This window comes from Synchiropus splendidus, chromosome 5, assembly GCF_027744825.2.
Source record: "Synchiropus splendidus isolate RoL2022-P1 chromosome 5, RoL_Sspl_1.0, whole genome shotgun sequence".
Classification (NCBI taxonomy): Eukaryota; Metazoa; Chordata; class Actinopteri; order Syngnathiformes; family Callionymidae; genus Synchiropus; species Synchiropus splendidus.
This window is the reverse complement of record NC_071338.1, coordinates 33,958,879-33,971,165: the sequence shown is the minus strand read 5'-3', so window position 1 is coordinate 33,971,165 and position 12,287 is coordinate 33,958,879. Positions and strand designations below refer to the sequence as shown.

The 12,287-nt window shown below is 51.1% G+C and overlaps 2 protein-coding genes across 3 annotated transcripts; one reads left to right on the top strand and one right to left on the bottom strand.

Annotated features, from left to right (window-relative positions):
• Positions 1-802: 802 nt before the first annotated feature.
• On the top strand, positions 803-10,974 carry terfa (telomeric repeat binding factor a). Of its 2 annotated transcripts, XM_053864424.1 has the most exons (13): positions 803-999; positions 1,621-1,716; positions 1,901-2,010; positions 2,080-2,160; positions 2,230-2,370; positions 3,545-3,609; positions 4,226-4,636; positions 4,733-4,822; positions 4,882-5,013; positions 5,122-5,198; positions 5,266-5,300; positions 5,549-8,156; positions 10,766-10,974. In XM_053864424.1, the coding sequence occupies exons 1-12, from the start codon at positions 867-869 to the stop codon at positions 5,705-5,707; spliced, it is 1,530 nt and encodes a 509-aa protein (XP_053720399.1). In that variant the 5' UTR covers positions 803-866; the 3' UTR covers positions 5,708-8,156; positions 10,766-10,974. The 2 variants fall into 2 exon arrangements, with proteins under 2 accessions (XP_053720399.1, XP_053720400.1); XM_053864425.1 differs by lacking the exon at positions 1,621-1,716.
• On the bottom strand, positions 5,747-8,098 carry nip7 (NIP7 nucleolar pre-rRNA processing protein). The gene is made up of 5 exons (XM_053864429.1): positions 7,929-8,098; positions 7,190-7,276; positions 6,916-7,054; positions 6,660-6,800; positions 5,747-6,189 (listed from the first exon to the last, which is right to left on the bottom strand). The coding sequence occupies exons 1-5, from the start codon at positions 7,982-7,984 to the stop codon at positions 6,070-6,072; spliced, it is 543 nt and encodes a 180-aa protein (XP_053720404.1). The 5' UTR covers positions 7,985-8,098; the 3' UTR covers positions 5,747-6,069.
• Positions 10,975-12,287: the final 1,313 nt, after the last annotated feature.

Here is a 12,287-nt window from a genome sequence, read left to right as displayed (position 1 = left end):
ACTCTTGGTCCTCCTTTCCGGGGTCGGTGCCCGTGGGTGCCAGTTTCACTGGGGCGCGCGGTGGCTTTATCAGACTCACCTGAAGTTTTGGCCATCTTCCGTACTCACTGACCGACGTTTCTGAACGGTGCCACGGCCGCTGCTTCTTCTCATAGTTTGAATGGGTTTCAACAGACTTGGAAATGGGAAGGCAAGTGGAAACCATTTGAGGCGACGACCTCTTGTCATGAGTGATGACGAGGTCAACAACGCAAACACAACAGCCGATCGTGAGTTGTCAAATATGTTCAAAAGTTGTGATCTGGAAGTTGCACTTTGGAATTCAAGTCAATTAAAGTTCACTTTGCCGAATTACTCGGTGTAAAAAAGCGTGAATCGCACAATATAGTTGGTAGATGACGCCTGAAAAAAAACATTCACATGAATGCATCAGACGCACTGCGATACAGTGCAATGCTCCTCCGCTTTGCTGCTGCGGACTGGTGCACATGTTCACATCCCCGACGCGTTTCACTTGGATGGCCATGGATTTCCCAACAGAATGTGTGGTTGTGAAAAAGGCGCGGCCTTGTGAGTCGTTTGACAGGTCAAATATACTTTACAAAATGCAGACAGCAGCGTGTCGGGAACGTCACAACACGAAGACGTCTGAGCAGACTCGCTCATGATCCGCTCGGAACGAGCTGCCGTCTTCTGTTTACAGCTCACGGAACCGAGACGCGGCTCAGTTTCAGCGCTGACGACGGTGCGATGCCTCTCCCGCCCGCTGGGGGCGTTTCAGCGGAAACAGCGCGCAGACAACCGCGAAGAAGAAAGTCGCTGGTTGATTTGTTTCCCGCCAGCCCTCAGTCTTCTGCCCAGGGAACATGGCGTCCGATCGTACGCAGGTGGAGAAAGTTGTGACTCGTTGGATCGTCGACTATTATTGTTTTCTGGCCTTTGACTCATTTAAAAGGGGGCGGTTTTCGGAGTTCAGCACGGTGAAGGACTTCCTGACGAGTGAGTATCCAGGCTCCAGCCACAGGTGTCGCGTCGCTCACGGAGCCTGGCGTCGTCTGACCTCCAGCTGTTGTCACGTCCCGCCTGAGTCACAGCGAGTGCGATGCGGCTGCGGGGTGTTCCCTTCCGACCTGTGCTCCTCCTCTGCCTTCTGGCACAGTGCTCGGTGTGTGACGCGCGGTGCTGATGGCCGCGGTTCCTGTCGTGTGGTATTGGGGCGGTGTTTCTTGGTGTTGGCTGTGGAGCTGCTAAAGGGAAGACACCCGGAAGCGGGACTGTCCCGGCTGTCAGCTGGGGCAGCTCGCCCTCAGGTGTCCTGCAGCGGCATGGTGGACCGTACAAGCCACACACCATCAGGCCTTTCACCAACTACACACCCTTTATTGTCTAATTGTACTGCTCAGGCCTCCTGGCTGTCTGGAGCTGTTCCTTAAAAGATACACTTTCTAACCTTGAATATACGGCCGGTATGGTACAAGCCACGTGACGGTGAGGATTGACGAGAGTCACCAGAGTGTGATGTATGGTGTGTGAGGGAAACGTTGTGTGTATAGCTTGACTGCGCTGGTGGTTACATCAACGATATGTGGATTGTAACCCTCCTCCATTTGTTCCCTGCAGATTTCTTGGCACGTGCTGGCCTGTCGACAGATGCTCCGCCCCAGAAGGTTTTAGTTTTGCAGTTTCTGTCCTCAATAAACGATGGAGGGAAGCTTGGTGAGCATGTGACTGCATCATGGCTGAGGGTTCCTCGGTGTGCGCACTATTGTGAAACTGCCATGTCATTCCACATCGCAGCATATTTGCTCGGGCAACTGTCGGGAGGAGAACTGGGGGCGTAATCTAGGCAATATAAAATGATGCACATGGAAACTGAAGTTGTGTTCTTCTTTCTTTTCAGGCTCCGTTACCCCCCTGGAAACTGCGTTAATGTTGCTGGACAACATTTGCCAGACGAGCGAGCTTTCACCACAGGACTTGCAGGACGTCCGCACCTCGATCCAGAAGACAGTACGTCGTCCTGTCTGTTCTCCTACTTTAACTGGAGATACGAGACTCGACATCTCTGCTTTGCTTTAGATCGTCAGGCTTTACATGAAGAACATGGAACTGGACCGAGCTCAGGAGATGGTTCACACATACTTCTCAAATGGTTCAGACGTAAGGACACGCACGCACGCACACTTAAATGTGCCACCCTGTTTGACCTGACCTTTGCTCCGTGTCCAGAAGTCCCATTTCTTGAGTCTGATCAGTTCACGGACCGAGGGGCAGCATGTGGATGAAAACATTGACTTTGAGGACTTCCATTGTCAAATGTTGGCCTTCTGTGAGAAGGTGTGGACATTTTCTCCTCCTTTTTTATACAAGGTGAGTGATGAATCACATGAACCTCTTCATTACTGCAGTTATAGACTGGAGTCGGGATCCGATCCTGGAATGTTTAGCGCTCACATGGACGCGGCGCCCGTCACCATGATAAGATGGCTGCAGCTAAAGATACAGTGCAGCTGGTGTAGTTTTCAATGTGCAGCTGAAGCTGAGCAGATCTCTACTCAGTCACGTGAGGGGGGCTGGACTGCCAGATGCGTTTCAAGAGACCAGCGACGGAGGATGAGGTCGCTCTGTCGTGGCGTCCGTTAACCCACATATATTCCTGCTGTTTTGTGCGTCACCTTTTGTCGCGGACTTGGATGGATGGATGTTGCAGGAACCACTTTGTTGAGCGATGGATTATGAGTATAACAAAATGCACAACACAAACAACCTCATGGGAATCACTCAGCACTTCAGACTACGACCATAGACACATAAATAGCATGACGAGCAGTCTGCTGGGATTTCTCTTTTGCTCTCACAGTGACATGTGAACAATGTCCACACGTCGTGCTTTCGAAACCTTCCCGGATTCATGTCACTTTGCACATGAGGTGATGCTGTGTTCGGCTGGTCGTACCTGGAAAAGTGCCGGGACTGCTCTAATGACCATGCTATACCAGCGCTGAGCTTCGCTTCCTGGCTTTCAGATGGGGTTTCTTGATGGAACAGCCTGCAGGGAGTTCTCTGAAATGCGACACGAGTGCTAGTGGGCGAATGACGAATTGACCTCTCTCTTCACCAGAGTGGATTTCAGTGGATTTGAGAGTTGAATGTTGCGATCTGTGATCTGGTCAACACCTTTAAGTGGTTGGGAATCCCACTGCTCGCCAAGTCCAGAAGACGCGAACGCGCGTGTTTGCGTGGAGCCTGAAATCAGCTGCCGCTTGTGAAGTGACTCTGGCCTACATGTGTCCTGCAGCGGCGCCTCCGAGGTTCAGCTGTTGTTTTGTGTTGCAGCACTTGATCTGCTTTGTGCTAATGGCAGGACCACTAAATATGAACGTGATGATCATTTTACTTTGCGTTCTTGGGGGGGTAAAAAGTGTGTCTGTATTTTGCAGCTGGAATTTGAGCGTGTCACATGTGAAAGTTGTCCGAAAGCCTTTGTCCGCCACGGTTATGTTGACCTTCTTGCTCAGTGCCAACGCTGACGTCTGTGTTCCAGGCAGCTACAGAACTGAACCGGAGGCTCGGAGAGGTCCGCTTGTCTGCGCCGTCCGTTGCCAACTAGTAAGTTGCTGCTTTTGTTCCACTCATGTGATGACTGGTAGATGAAACACCTGACTGATTCTAAATAGTAAACGTGCATGTCAACACGCAGATGTTTTTCTGCTTGATGGCAAATCTGCCCTGCATGAAAATGAAATTTGTGCCACATGCTTGGCCTCATACCAGATGACAAATCTGGTGCTATTTATTGAAATACTGCATAAATGGTCTAGAAGATATTTGTAGTCAAACAGAAGTCAAAGATGAGATGAACGTTTCTTTCTATACACTTGTTTCCCGTCAACGGCGTCGGTCAGAGGTTAATCCTGTCCCTTGTTCTGATGCTAAAACAATGTAAGGGCTATTGTCTGCTGAGCTGTTGGGCTGGCGCCACTCTGTTGGGATGAACACAATGAAGTCTCCAAACTGTGGTAAACACAGAGGCTGACCATGATTTCAGCATCTGATCCAAGATCTCTGATGTCCAAGTGCTCAATATGAAGCCTCCCAGCTCAGAGAATATGAAAGTGCCGTACCGTCTATGCCCACATAGGATCTTTGGTTGATGATCATAGCCCACTGTTGTCTGTGTTGCTGTTGTGTGCATCTTCCCACTGGTCTCCTGTTCCGTTTCCAGTAAACATGGAATAATCCAGAGGTCACGGCTGGAAAAGGCCTACAGTTCTCTGGCTGCAGGAACAAACCATATCACCTTTGCCCAGCTGGAGGAGGAGGTGGAAAGCGAGCAGTCTTTGTCTTTACGACTGTCGCCCTCTGAAGAGCTGGCGGCTGAAGAGGAGCAGGTCCACCAGTGTTCACAACCTCCGTCCCTGCCAGAGAACCCTCAGACACCGTCCCACGTGTTGCCCAAGACAGAGACACGTACCCCCCCTCCATTCGACTCGCCTCTGAGGAGACCTGGAACATCAGTGTGTCAGACGACCGAGTCTGAGCATGAGAGCAGCGCTGTGGTCTCACCGCTCCTAGACAAACGCAAAAGTGCCACCTCAGCCGAGGACGATGTTGCTGCGTCCAGGAAGCGTCCCAGGTCAGTGGCCTCAGCGTCCGATATTTCGGCAGTTCCAACTGAACGGCAGCATGTTGGTTGTCAGTTGTGCTTTATTTTTCTGGTCTGTCCCCACAGAAAAACCAATGGGCGTTCTCGAAGCCCGCCAGAACGTGAAGAGGCCGCGTGCTGCACCTCTTCAGACAGTCCAGTGCAACATACTGAGAAGTAAGGGAGAACTTGATCGTCTTCGAGCCTGGATATGGAGGTTTGTGTCCCGCCCGCAGGGAGACCGATGGAGTGTCCCAACACTCGGATTCTGCTGAGGACAGTTTCACCGACTCGTTTCCTGTGAGCCGTCAGCATTCCACACCTCTGAAGGACCCCGAAAGCCAGAGCAGCCCTTCAACCTCCAAATGGTGAGGGTGCTATTTTCTGTCTTCTACTTGGCTTGTGTGGTGAGTGATCTGTCAGGAACTAGAATGTGGACATTGAAGTCGTTTTTGTCCAACCTGGTTTGGTTGCAGGCAGCAGCTGATGAAGAATGCCAAAGAAAGCAAAGAAACGTGGCCTGAGGAGGAGTCCGTCTTCAGGCAAGACTCTCGTAAGACGTTTGTCAGCGAGCACCTCCAACTCTGCCACGCATCTCCGCATGTTTTCTGTCTTCACAGGCTCGGACAACAGCTTCACAGCAGGATTCAAGAAGGTAAGAACGTCGACACGCTGCCGTGGAAGAGAGATCCCTACTCAAGCATGTGTTCAACGTCCCGGCAAACTCACAGATCCCTTTCCTGAAGTGAACTTTCTTTCTTCAAGTAATGGAATGTTGAGCAAAAGCGCGTATATTCGCAACATCAGTGGATCTTTGAGGCACAATGTGCCCGTACAATAGGTCGACGTGTTTGAAGAGTGCTGAAGCGGCGTCACAGCATGGTCCATTTGTGCTCTCAACAGAGGTGGACAGCAGAAGAGACGGCCTGGTTACGAGAGGGCGTGAAGAAGTTTGGGGAGGGCAAGTGGAGCAAGATTCTGTCGTACTATGGTTTCAAAAACCGCACCAACGTCAACCTGAAAGACCGATGGCGGACCATGAAGAAACTCAACATGGTCTGATCGAGATGTCACTCACTTTACAAATGCAGAAGATCAGTGAAGCCTTTTATTTTTTCAAAAACAGAATCATGAATTCATTCCGGAACTTGTGTTGCTGTACACACATTCCAAGCGTCTAAAGCAATATGGCACAGATTTGCATTGCTCACTGAAAATAAAATGCAAAGAAACCAGAGGCGCCTCGAACCCTGACCAACATCACAGAGCTCATGTGTTCACGGTGAATTCATTGACCTTCCATCAGCTTTGCCATCATCACAATGCAGTCCCGAGCCAGAGTCCTTCATGGCGCTGTCCGGTGAGGATCCAGGGTTCTGCTACACACCCATCCGCTCACACCATCCGAAACAAGCTCAACAGGGTTACGTCAGCGTGTCCTCGCATCTGATGAACTCGCCCACATCAGCCTGGTGGAATACAACGATGGCCATGGGATCCACACGCCGGCACTCCTGGGTCGACTTGGCTGCAACCCCAAAGCCCTGGAGACAAGAATCCTCAGCTGTCATGTGTTGAGCAGTACTTTTGCATGTTCCTATCCGACTTGGGAGGGAAATGAACACCCCTGGAATTAGGTAGGTGCGAGGCTGTCCACGCACTAGAAATAGTTGGGATCAGTCAGACAGTGATGGACAGATAAAAAGAGGTGGAGAGTGTAGGCAGAGTGGGGTGAGCTGTGAAAGAAGAGTGGCAGTTACGGTGAGGTGAGAAGCTCTACAGGCCAGTGCTGAGATGTGCCATGATGTTTGGGTTCAAGTGAAGTTCTCACTGGGAGCGATGAGGAGGAACAGGACTAGAAATGAGTCCACCGGGGAGGACCGACTCAATTTTAGGGATGGAAAGAAAGGGAGAGGGCTCATGCACGACATGAGGATGAAAGGAAGGGGGAGAGGTTGACAAGATGAAGACGGCACTGGAACACCAAGAGGACACGGATCCTGAAAATACCCACCAGAGGAACGTCAGCCATGGAGTAGACCACTACTCCCTGATACTGCATGGTGTTCTCCGTGATCCGGCCCAGTCCAGATTTCAGCACGTGGTTCCCATAGAGGAAGGACTGCTCGGCTCCAGGTTTGACCCAAACCTTGAACTGAATGAAATTCTGATGATTTACTTTGGCTCCGGGGCTTTAGCTTTAGTTTGCACCAACAGAGTCAAACTGTTAGGTGCAAACGGACCAGACACCACACATCAGTGGCACTCACCTTAGCGTAAGGAGCCAGGAAATCCAGAGACGTCACATGCAGCCGGAACTTGTTGGTTTTGGTAAACTTCCCAAAACATGTACCCACTGACACCAGTTTGTCCCGTGAAATGTTGGTGGCCAATTTCAGAATCTTCTCACTGCAGAAACAGCAGGATTATTTCCTGTTCAGGGTGAAAAGCAGACGCTTCCCCTCGTGCCCACGTCTCTGCGGAGACGCGACACGAGACAGCAGACAGGAGCTCAGCCGTGGAGGCGGCCTCTCTCAATCTCACCTCATGTAGTAAACACGGTTGTTGTGAAGTCGGAAGCAAAACGTTCCATCGGGTCGGTCCACGAGAAGCTTGATATTTTCCCCGATACTGTAACGACCAAAAGACAAAGCATTCAAATGGCGTGTGTTTGTGTGCTGAGAGAACGTTTCAACACCTGCCACTTCTCCTCACTGCTTGTTTTGGCTTCGATGTTAACCTACCTGGAAAACCATTTACTTCACCGTCGCTTTGTTCATGAGCTACAACAGAACTTTCAGTAGTACGAATCTCTGTGTGTGTGTATGTCTGGCCTTGTGAGGACCTGGGTGAGTTTGTCTTGGCCGGTCCTCACTGTGTCAGGCCTCAGTTTGACAGCTGGGTCAGTATCAGTGGCTGTTAGTTTGGCTCAGAGTCCAGGTTCAGTCCAGCCTGGTGTTTTGGATGGTTAAGTGTGGGAGGCTGGGGAAAGGGTGATGTCAATGAGAAACCTCACAATGTCCCCACAGGGACAGCGAGCCGCGCGCGCGTGTGTGTACAAAGTGGAGGAGCAACGGCACCACCGGAAACGAGTGAAACAGGCGAGTGATGCGGTGTAAACGCGGACAACGGTACTGCAGGCACACGGTCTCCTGACCCCTGGTGAAGCTGGTGAAGCGCTCACCCAGGTGCAGCCCCGGTGGCACCGCGACACGCACGCTCGCCATCTTCTAGCCATCCCGCTCATCGGCTTCATTCGCAGCGGCGCGAGGACGGAACTTACTATTTGGACAGCTTCTCAAACAGCGTCTTGGTCTCCTCTTCTGTGAGGGGCCTCATCCTCGATGGAGACGTGGAGCGAGCGAAACAACGTGTCTCCAGCCGGAAGCGCAGAGAGCGGAAGCGGCGTGACGTCAGCGGAAGGCGTGGCTCTTCCTGATTGTGCTGCAGGAGCTGTCGAGCTTCGGACTCAGCGAGCGACGGAACACGAAAGAAAACTCTCGCCTGGCGCGTAAGTACCGTTCGTGTTGGTACACATGGTCCAAACTTTGTGCCACTTGACCAGCGGGAGTCCGACTGGACGGACGTCTGCGTGTTTTTCGCCACTTTTGAGGCCAGCAGGGAAGTCGGAAACGGCTAATGTTAGCATGCTAGCTAGCTGTCAGTGAAGGCTAGCGGACGCCCACAGCGAAGCTGTCGGTGCTGTTGAGGTCGGCGGAAGACGGGCGCTGGTTCGCATAGGTGGATCGGTGCTCGAACCTCCCGTTAGGCTGCAGTTGATGGTGTCGACGTCGCCTGCTCCAGCAGCGGGACACTGTGAGCCTCGTAGAGGATTGGATTCGCTCTCCGGAATGTCCCTTCACATGACGACTTGGCCGCTCACTACGATCCGCGTTCTCCTTAAGTAATGTGGCACCACGCGTCGCAGAGTCCAGCCAGTGTGCAGACGGATCTTCCTGGTTCCTGGTTCGGCCTGCGTCACGCAGCGCTCTGCCCAGCCCCAAGCACAGGACCCTTGAACTCCAGGTGGAGCTGATGTCTCTTTAAACCAACCTGCTAGTATTGTGCGCCGCGAGCAACAGACGGACCTGCTCGGTCCACCCGAGATTGGTCGACTGGTCACCGACCATCCTGGTGCTTAGTCAGCTGTGGGCTGCCATGGACAGGTGGACGGACACAAATGGAAAGTGTATGTGTCAAACACCAGCCATGTGTTCAGTTTATGGATCAATCAATGGTTTACATTTTTAGCGCCATTAATCGCACCAGAGCCTTAGTTAACTTGTGATGAATCGCAAGTTAATTACACTTTTTGCATTAACCACAATCATTACAAATAACTAGCCTTGTCAAAAGAGGCACCAGGCGTGACTTTAAAACAACAGCTGACAATCAAGAGACCAGCTCACCAGCATCTCCGCTGTCGTCTCAACATTTCCGGACGCTCATCCAAAATGCGTCCGCGTGGAAGCAGACAGTGGTGGTTACACGTGCGTGTTATCGCACGTCGAAAGTATGAGACCGACGAGAGTCGACGCGCTTTTAACTTCGACAGGCCTCGGTAATTCTGCAAGCCACTCCCCCAATCTCACAGTGTCACTGGTGACAACACCCGGCTCACTGCCTGGTCGGCTGGAGTCAGGAGCGGTTCAACACCAGTGGACATTATTTTGACTTACCGACCCATGTCTCACACGCGTCCTCTTTATTGATCATTTGTTTGTTGACCAAGTCAAGTCAAGTATTAAGCACTGGTTCTGTCCGTCGCCATGATGACGCTTCAGTGCGATCAGTGTGATCCAAAGTCTGCATACAGTGTTGAAGTTTTCAGGTTCTTTAAGCCGTTGAAGAGCGATAATAGAATTGCTGTTTGCATTCAGAGTTCAACCAAACTGTCTGGAGTCTTCTGTTTACATTAGCGGCCTGTTATATCATGAGAAATTGTGTTATTATTATTTGAAAAGCCAAGTCTATCATCTAAACATGAACCTTCTTTGACAAACATGCATGTAAGTATGTTCTCAACAATTTAAGGATATTCTGCATTCAAAATGTTATTCAGCTTTGGCCACACATTTTCCATTTGGCGTAATGAAAACGTGACTCTTCTGATTGTGGCGTCGTGCATAGATCACAGTTGTATAGTGGTGAGTGCCTTTTGCATTTTAGTTGCTCAAAAAGTGGTTTTATTGATTTGCTGCTCTGATGGTGTCTGATAGTCGGTTCAGCCCGAGATACAATAGACGATGAGAAGCATAAAACAATTCCCATGCTATTATTCAACAACAGTTCATTCCAAAAACACACTTGAATTGTAAACTGTTATTTAGTATATAAAGTATGGCTGCTTTGGTGGTCCAGTCCACACAGACTGCCTGAGAGACTGGTCGGCACGTGAGCCGTGCTGGTTCATGAGCAGGCTGACATGCCTAATTGTTGGGCTCCATGTGAGGGAAGCTCCCGTCAGGGAGACGACACACTTGGGTTCATCTCTTGAGACTAACCAAGCCATGTCCGTGAAATATTGACACGGTGGACGTTCTGAGAGAAATGCGACGTTCTTAGTCGACGCTCCTGTTTGTCTCCGTCATCAGCAGCTGATCTTGGCCGTCCTGCATCATCTTGATGTCAGCGGATCTGGCATCCTATATCCAGATGTGACATCCTCTCCATACGCTTCAGCCCGAGTCCCAACCACAAGCCGCACCTTTGTGTTCTTCATCTTAGCAACACAGTGCTTGCATCCTGTTTGTCCGTCTTGGTGGTAAAACTGGAACTAAGCCTTTAGCGAAGACAGAGCTGGATGGATTTCCCTCTGTGCCGTCCAGAACAGGGTCGCGCACAGTTACACCATTGTCCTTATTTTTTAAAATTGAATCTGAATGGTGATTTTGATGTTCATTGATGTCATCATGGTCTTGAAAGGGTGACGCCTCAGTGGAAAAGCACCTTTATACAGCGCAGACAGCACCACTGCACCCACGGCCTATAGACCAGTGAGGCTGCTGTGTGAACACCACCTTTTTTCCTTCTTTACTTTAGTGGGTGCAGCTACTATTTCGGTGCCTCATAACTCATAAATGGTGCTAGTTCATTTGTCGTTTCTCATCTGTCCCACAGGATCTTGGGGGAACTGTGTCTGCAGCATCCTGCACCAGGAGACCGGCGGTGTGTGTGTGTGCGCGCGCTCACGTGGGCTTTTGCACATGCATGTTGTCTGCGTTGATGGTTTTGAGGAAGCGCTCACCCTGAACTAGAAGAGGGAGGATACAAGTCATCTGAGCTGTGGGAGGAAACTGCTGCTGTGGCCTCGTGGCGGTCCTCAGAATGACTGAGTTCTGGGTGTGTTTCAGCTGCTGCATCGCTGAGCAGCCTCAGCCGGTGAGTGTCCCGCTTCACGGCTCTCACACCCCAGCAACACTGACTGCCACGTTTGTGGTCTTGAGTTCAGAAGCGGCGGCGACGCATCGACCGCTCCATGATCGGGGAGCCGACCAACTTTGTCCACACCACACACGTGGGCTCGGGGGACATGGGCCTGGGCCTGCCATCGGTCTGACTCGCTGTCAATCATCGCAACGTCTTTCCACACAGAGAGCAACATCCACTCTCTTCTGTCTTCAGGTGGATCTTGTACAGGCCCAGATGAAATCCAAAGGTGGCTATGCTCACGGTGGCTCCGAGGGCTCGCAGTTGTAGCCAGGTGAGATTACGAGATGACATTGTGTACTTTTCCACACCAGTCAGTCACCACTGGCGTGGCTCTGAGTCTGTCCCCGCGCTGGGACGTGTTGTCAGTGCGAACGTGGCGTGCATCTTGCCTCCCTGTCCCTCTGATGCTTGTTGAGAGAAAATAATGACACTCCTCAGCCTGACGTGACACACACACACACACACACATCCACTTCAGGTGTGTGGAATGAAAACAAACTCTCACACCAGTGTCGGTGTCACATGAAAAATGTACGTCACTTTCTTCATCGCAGATATAGAAGACCTCTATGACAACAAGATATTCTATTGCAAACTTCATTTTTCTCGACCAAAACTGGACCAATTGAGATGATGACAAAATTGGGACTAAAACTGAATCTGCATTTTGCAACAACAAGGTGAAATTGTGATGTCAAGATGAACACTGACTGACAGGTGACTGGTATGATGTTGTTCCCTGTTGTCTCTCCAGCATTCGGTTTGTTTCTGCTCCAGTGATGCGGCCGCAGTGATGTGGTCAGCCACTTGTTCACTTCAGTAGGGAGGAGTCGCTGAAGCGATGAAACACCGTGCAGCACAGCCTGAATCATGGCTTCCGCTTCTAATCCACAACCTCATGTGATGGCATGTGTTTTTTAAGGATAAAAAATGCCACGCATCACCACTGATGCAACACTGGAAATCCATACTCCCCCATTCTGGATGAGCCGTGACAAATCTGCCGACCCGCTCCTCCTCTCTCAGCGGCGACCGGCCGGTCGGCTGCAGAGCCAGCGGGAGCGCTTCTGTCCGACCCACGTCTGTCGACCACGGTGTCAAGTGTGAAGCTCCTGTTCCGAGCGCCGTCCTGGCGACGCCTCAGCGCTGTACACACTGTTGAAGTTTTCAGTACTTTTACAGTGCTGCAGAGCGAGGACAGTGTTGAAGC

What these genes read in the sequence shown, in the direction of transcription:
- nip7 (XM_053864429.1), bottom strand. Translation starts at nt 7,984, where the DNA reads ATGAGGCCCCTCACAGAAGAGGAGACCAAGACGCTGTTTGAGAAGCTG. An exon ending in AACCGTGTTTACTACATGAG is followed by an intron (nt 7,055 to 7,189) that starts GTGAGATTGAGA and finishes CTGTTTCTGCAG; the next exon opens with TGAGAAGATTCTGAAATTGG. An exon ending in CCATGGCTGACGTTCCTCTG is followed by an intron (nt 6,190 to 6,659) that starts GTGGGTATTTTC and finishes TCTTGTCTCCAG; the next exon opens with GGCTTTGGGGTTGCAGCCAA.
- terfa (XM_053864424.1), top strand. Translation starts at nt 867, where the DNA reads ATGGCGTCCGATCGTACGCAGGTGGAGAAAGTTGTGACTCGTTGGATC. An exon ending in GCGTCCAGGAAGCGTCCCAG is followed by an intron (nt 4,637 to 4,732) that starts GTCAGTGGCCTC and finishes CTGTCCCCACAG; the next exon opens with AAAAACCAATGGGCGTTCTC. An exon ending in CGTCTTCAGGCAAGACTCTC is followed by an intron (nt 5,199 to 5,265) that starts GTAAGACGTTTG and finishes CTGTCTTCACAG; the next exon opens with GCTCGGACAACAGCTTCACA.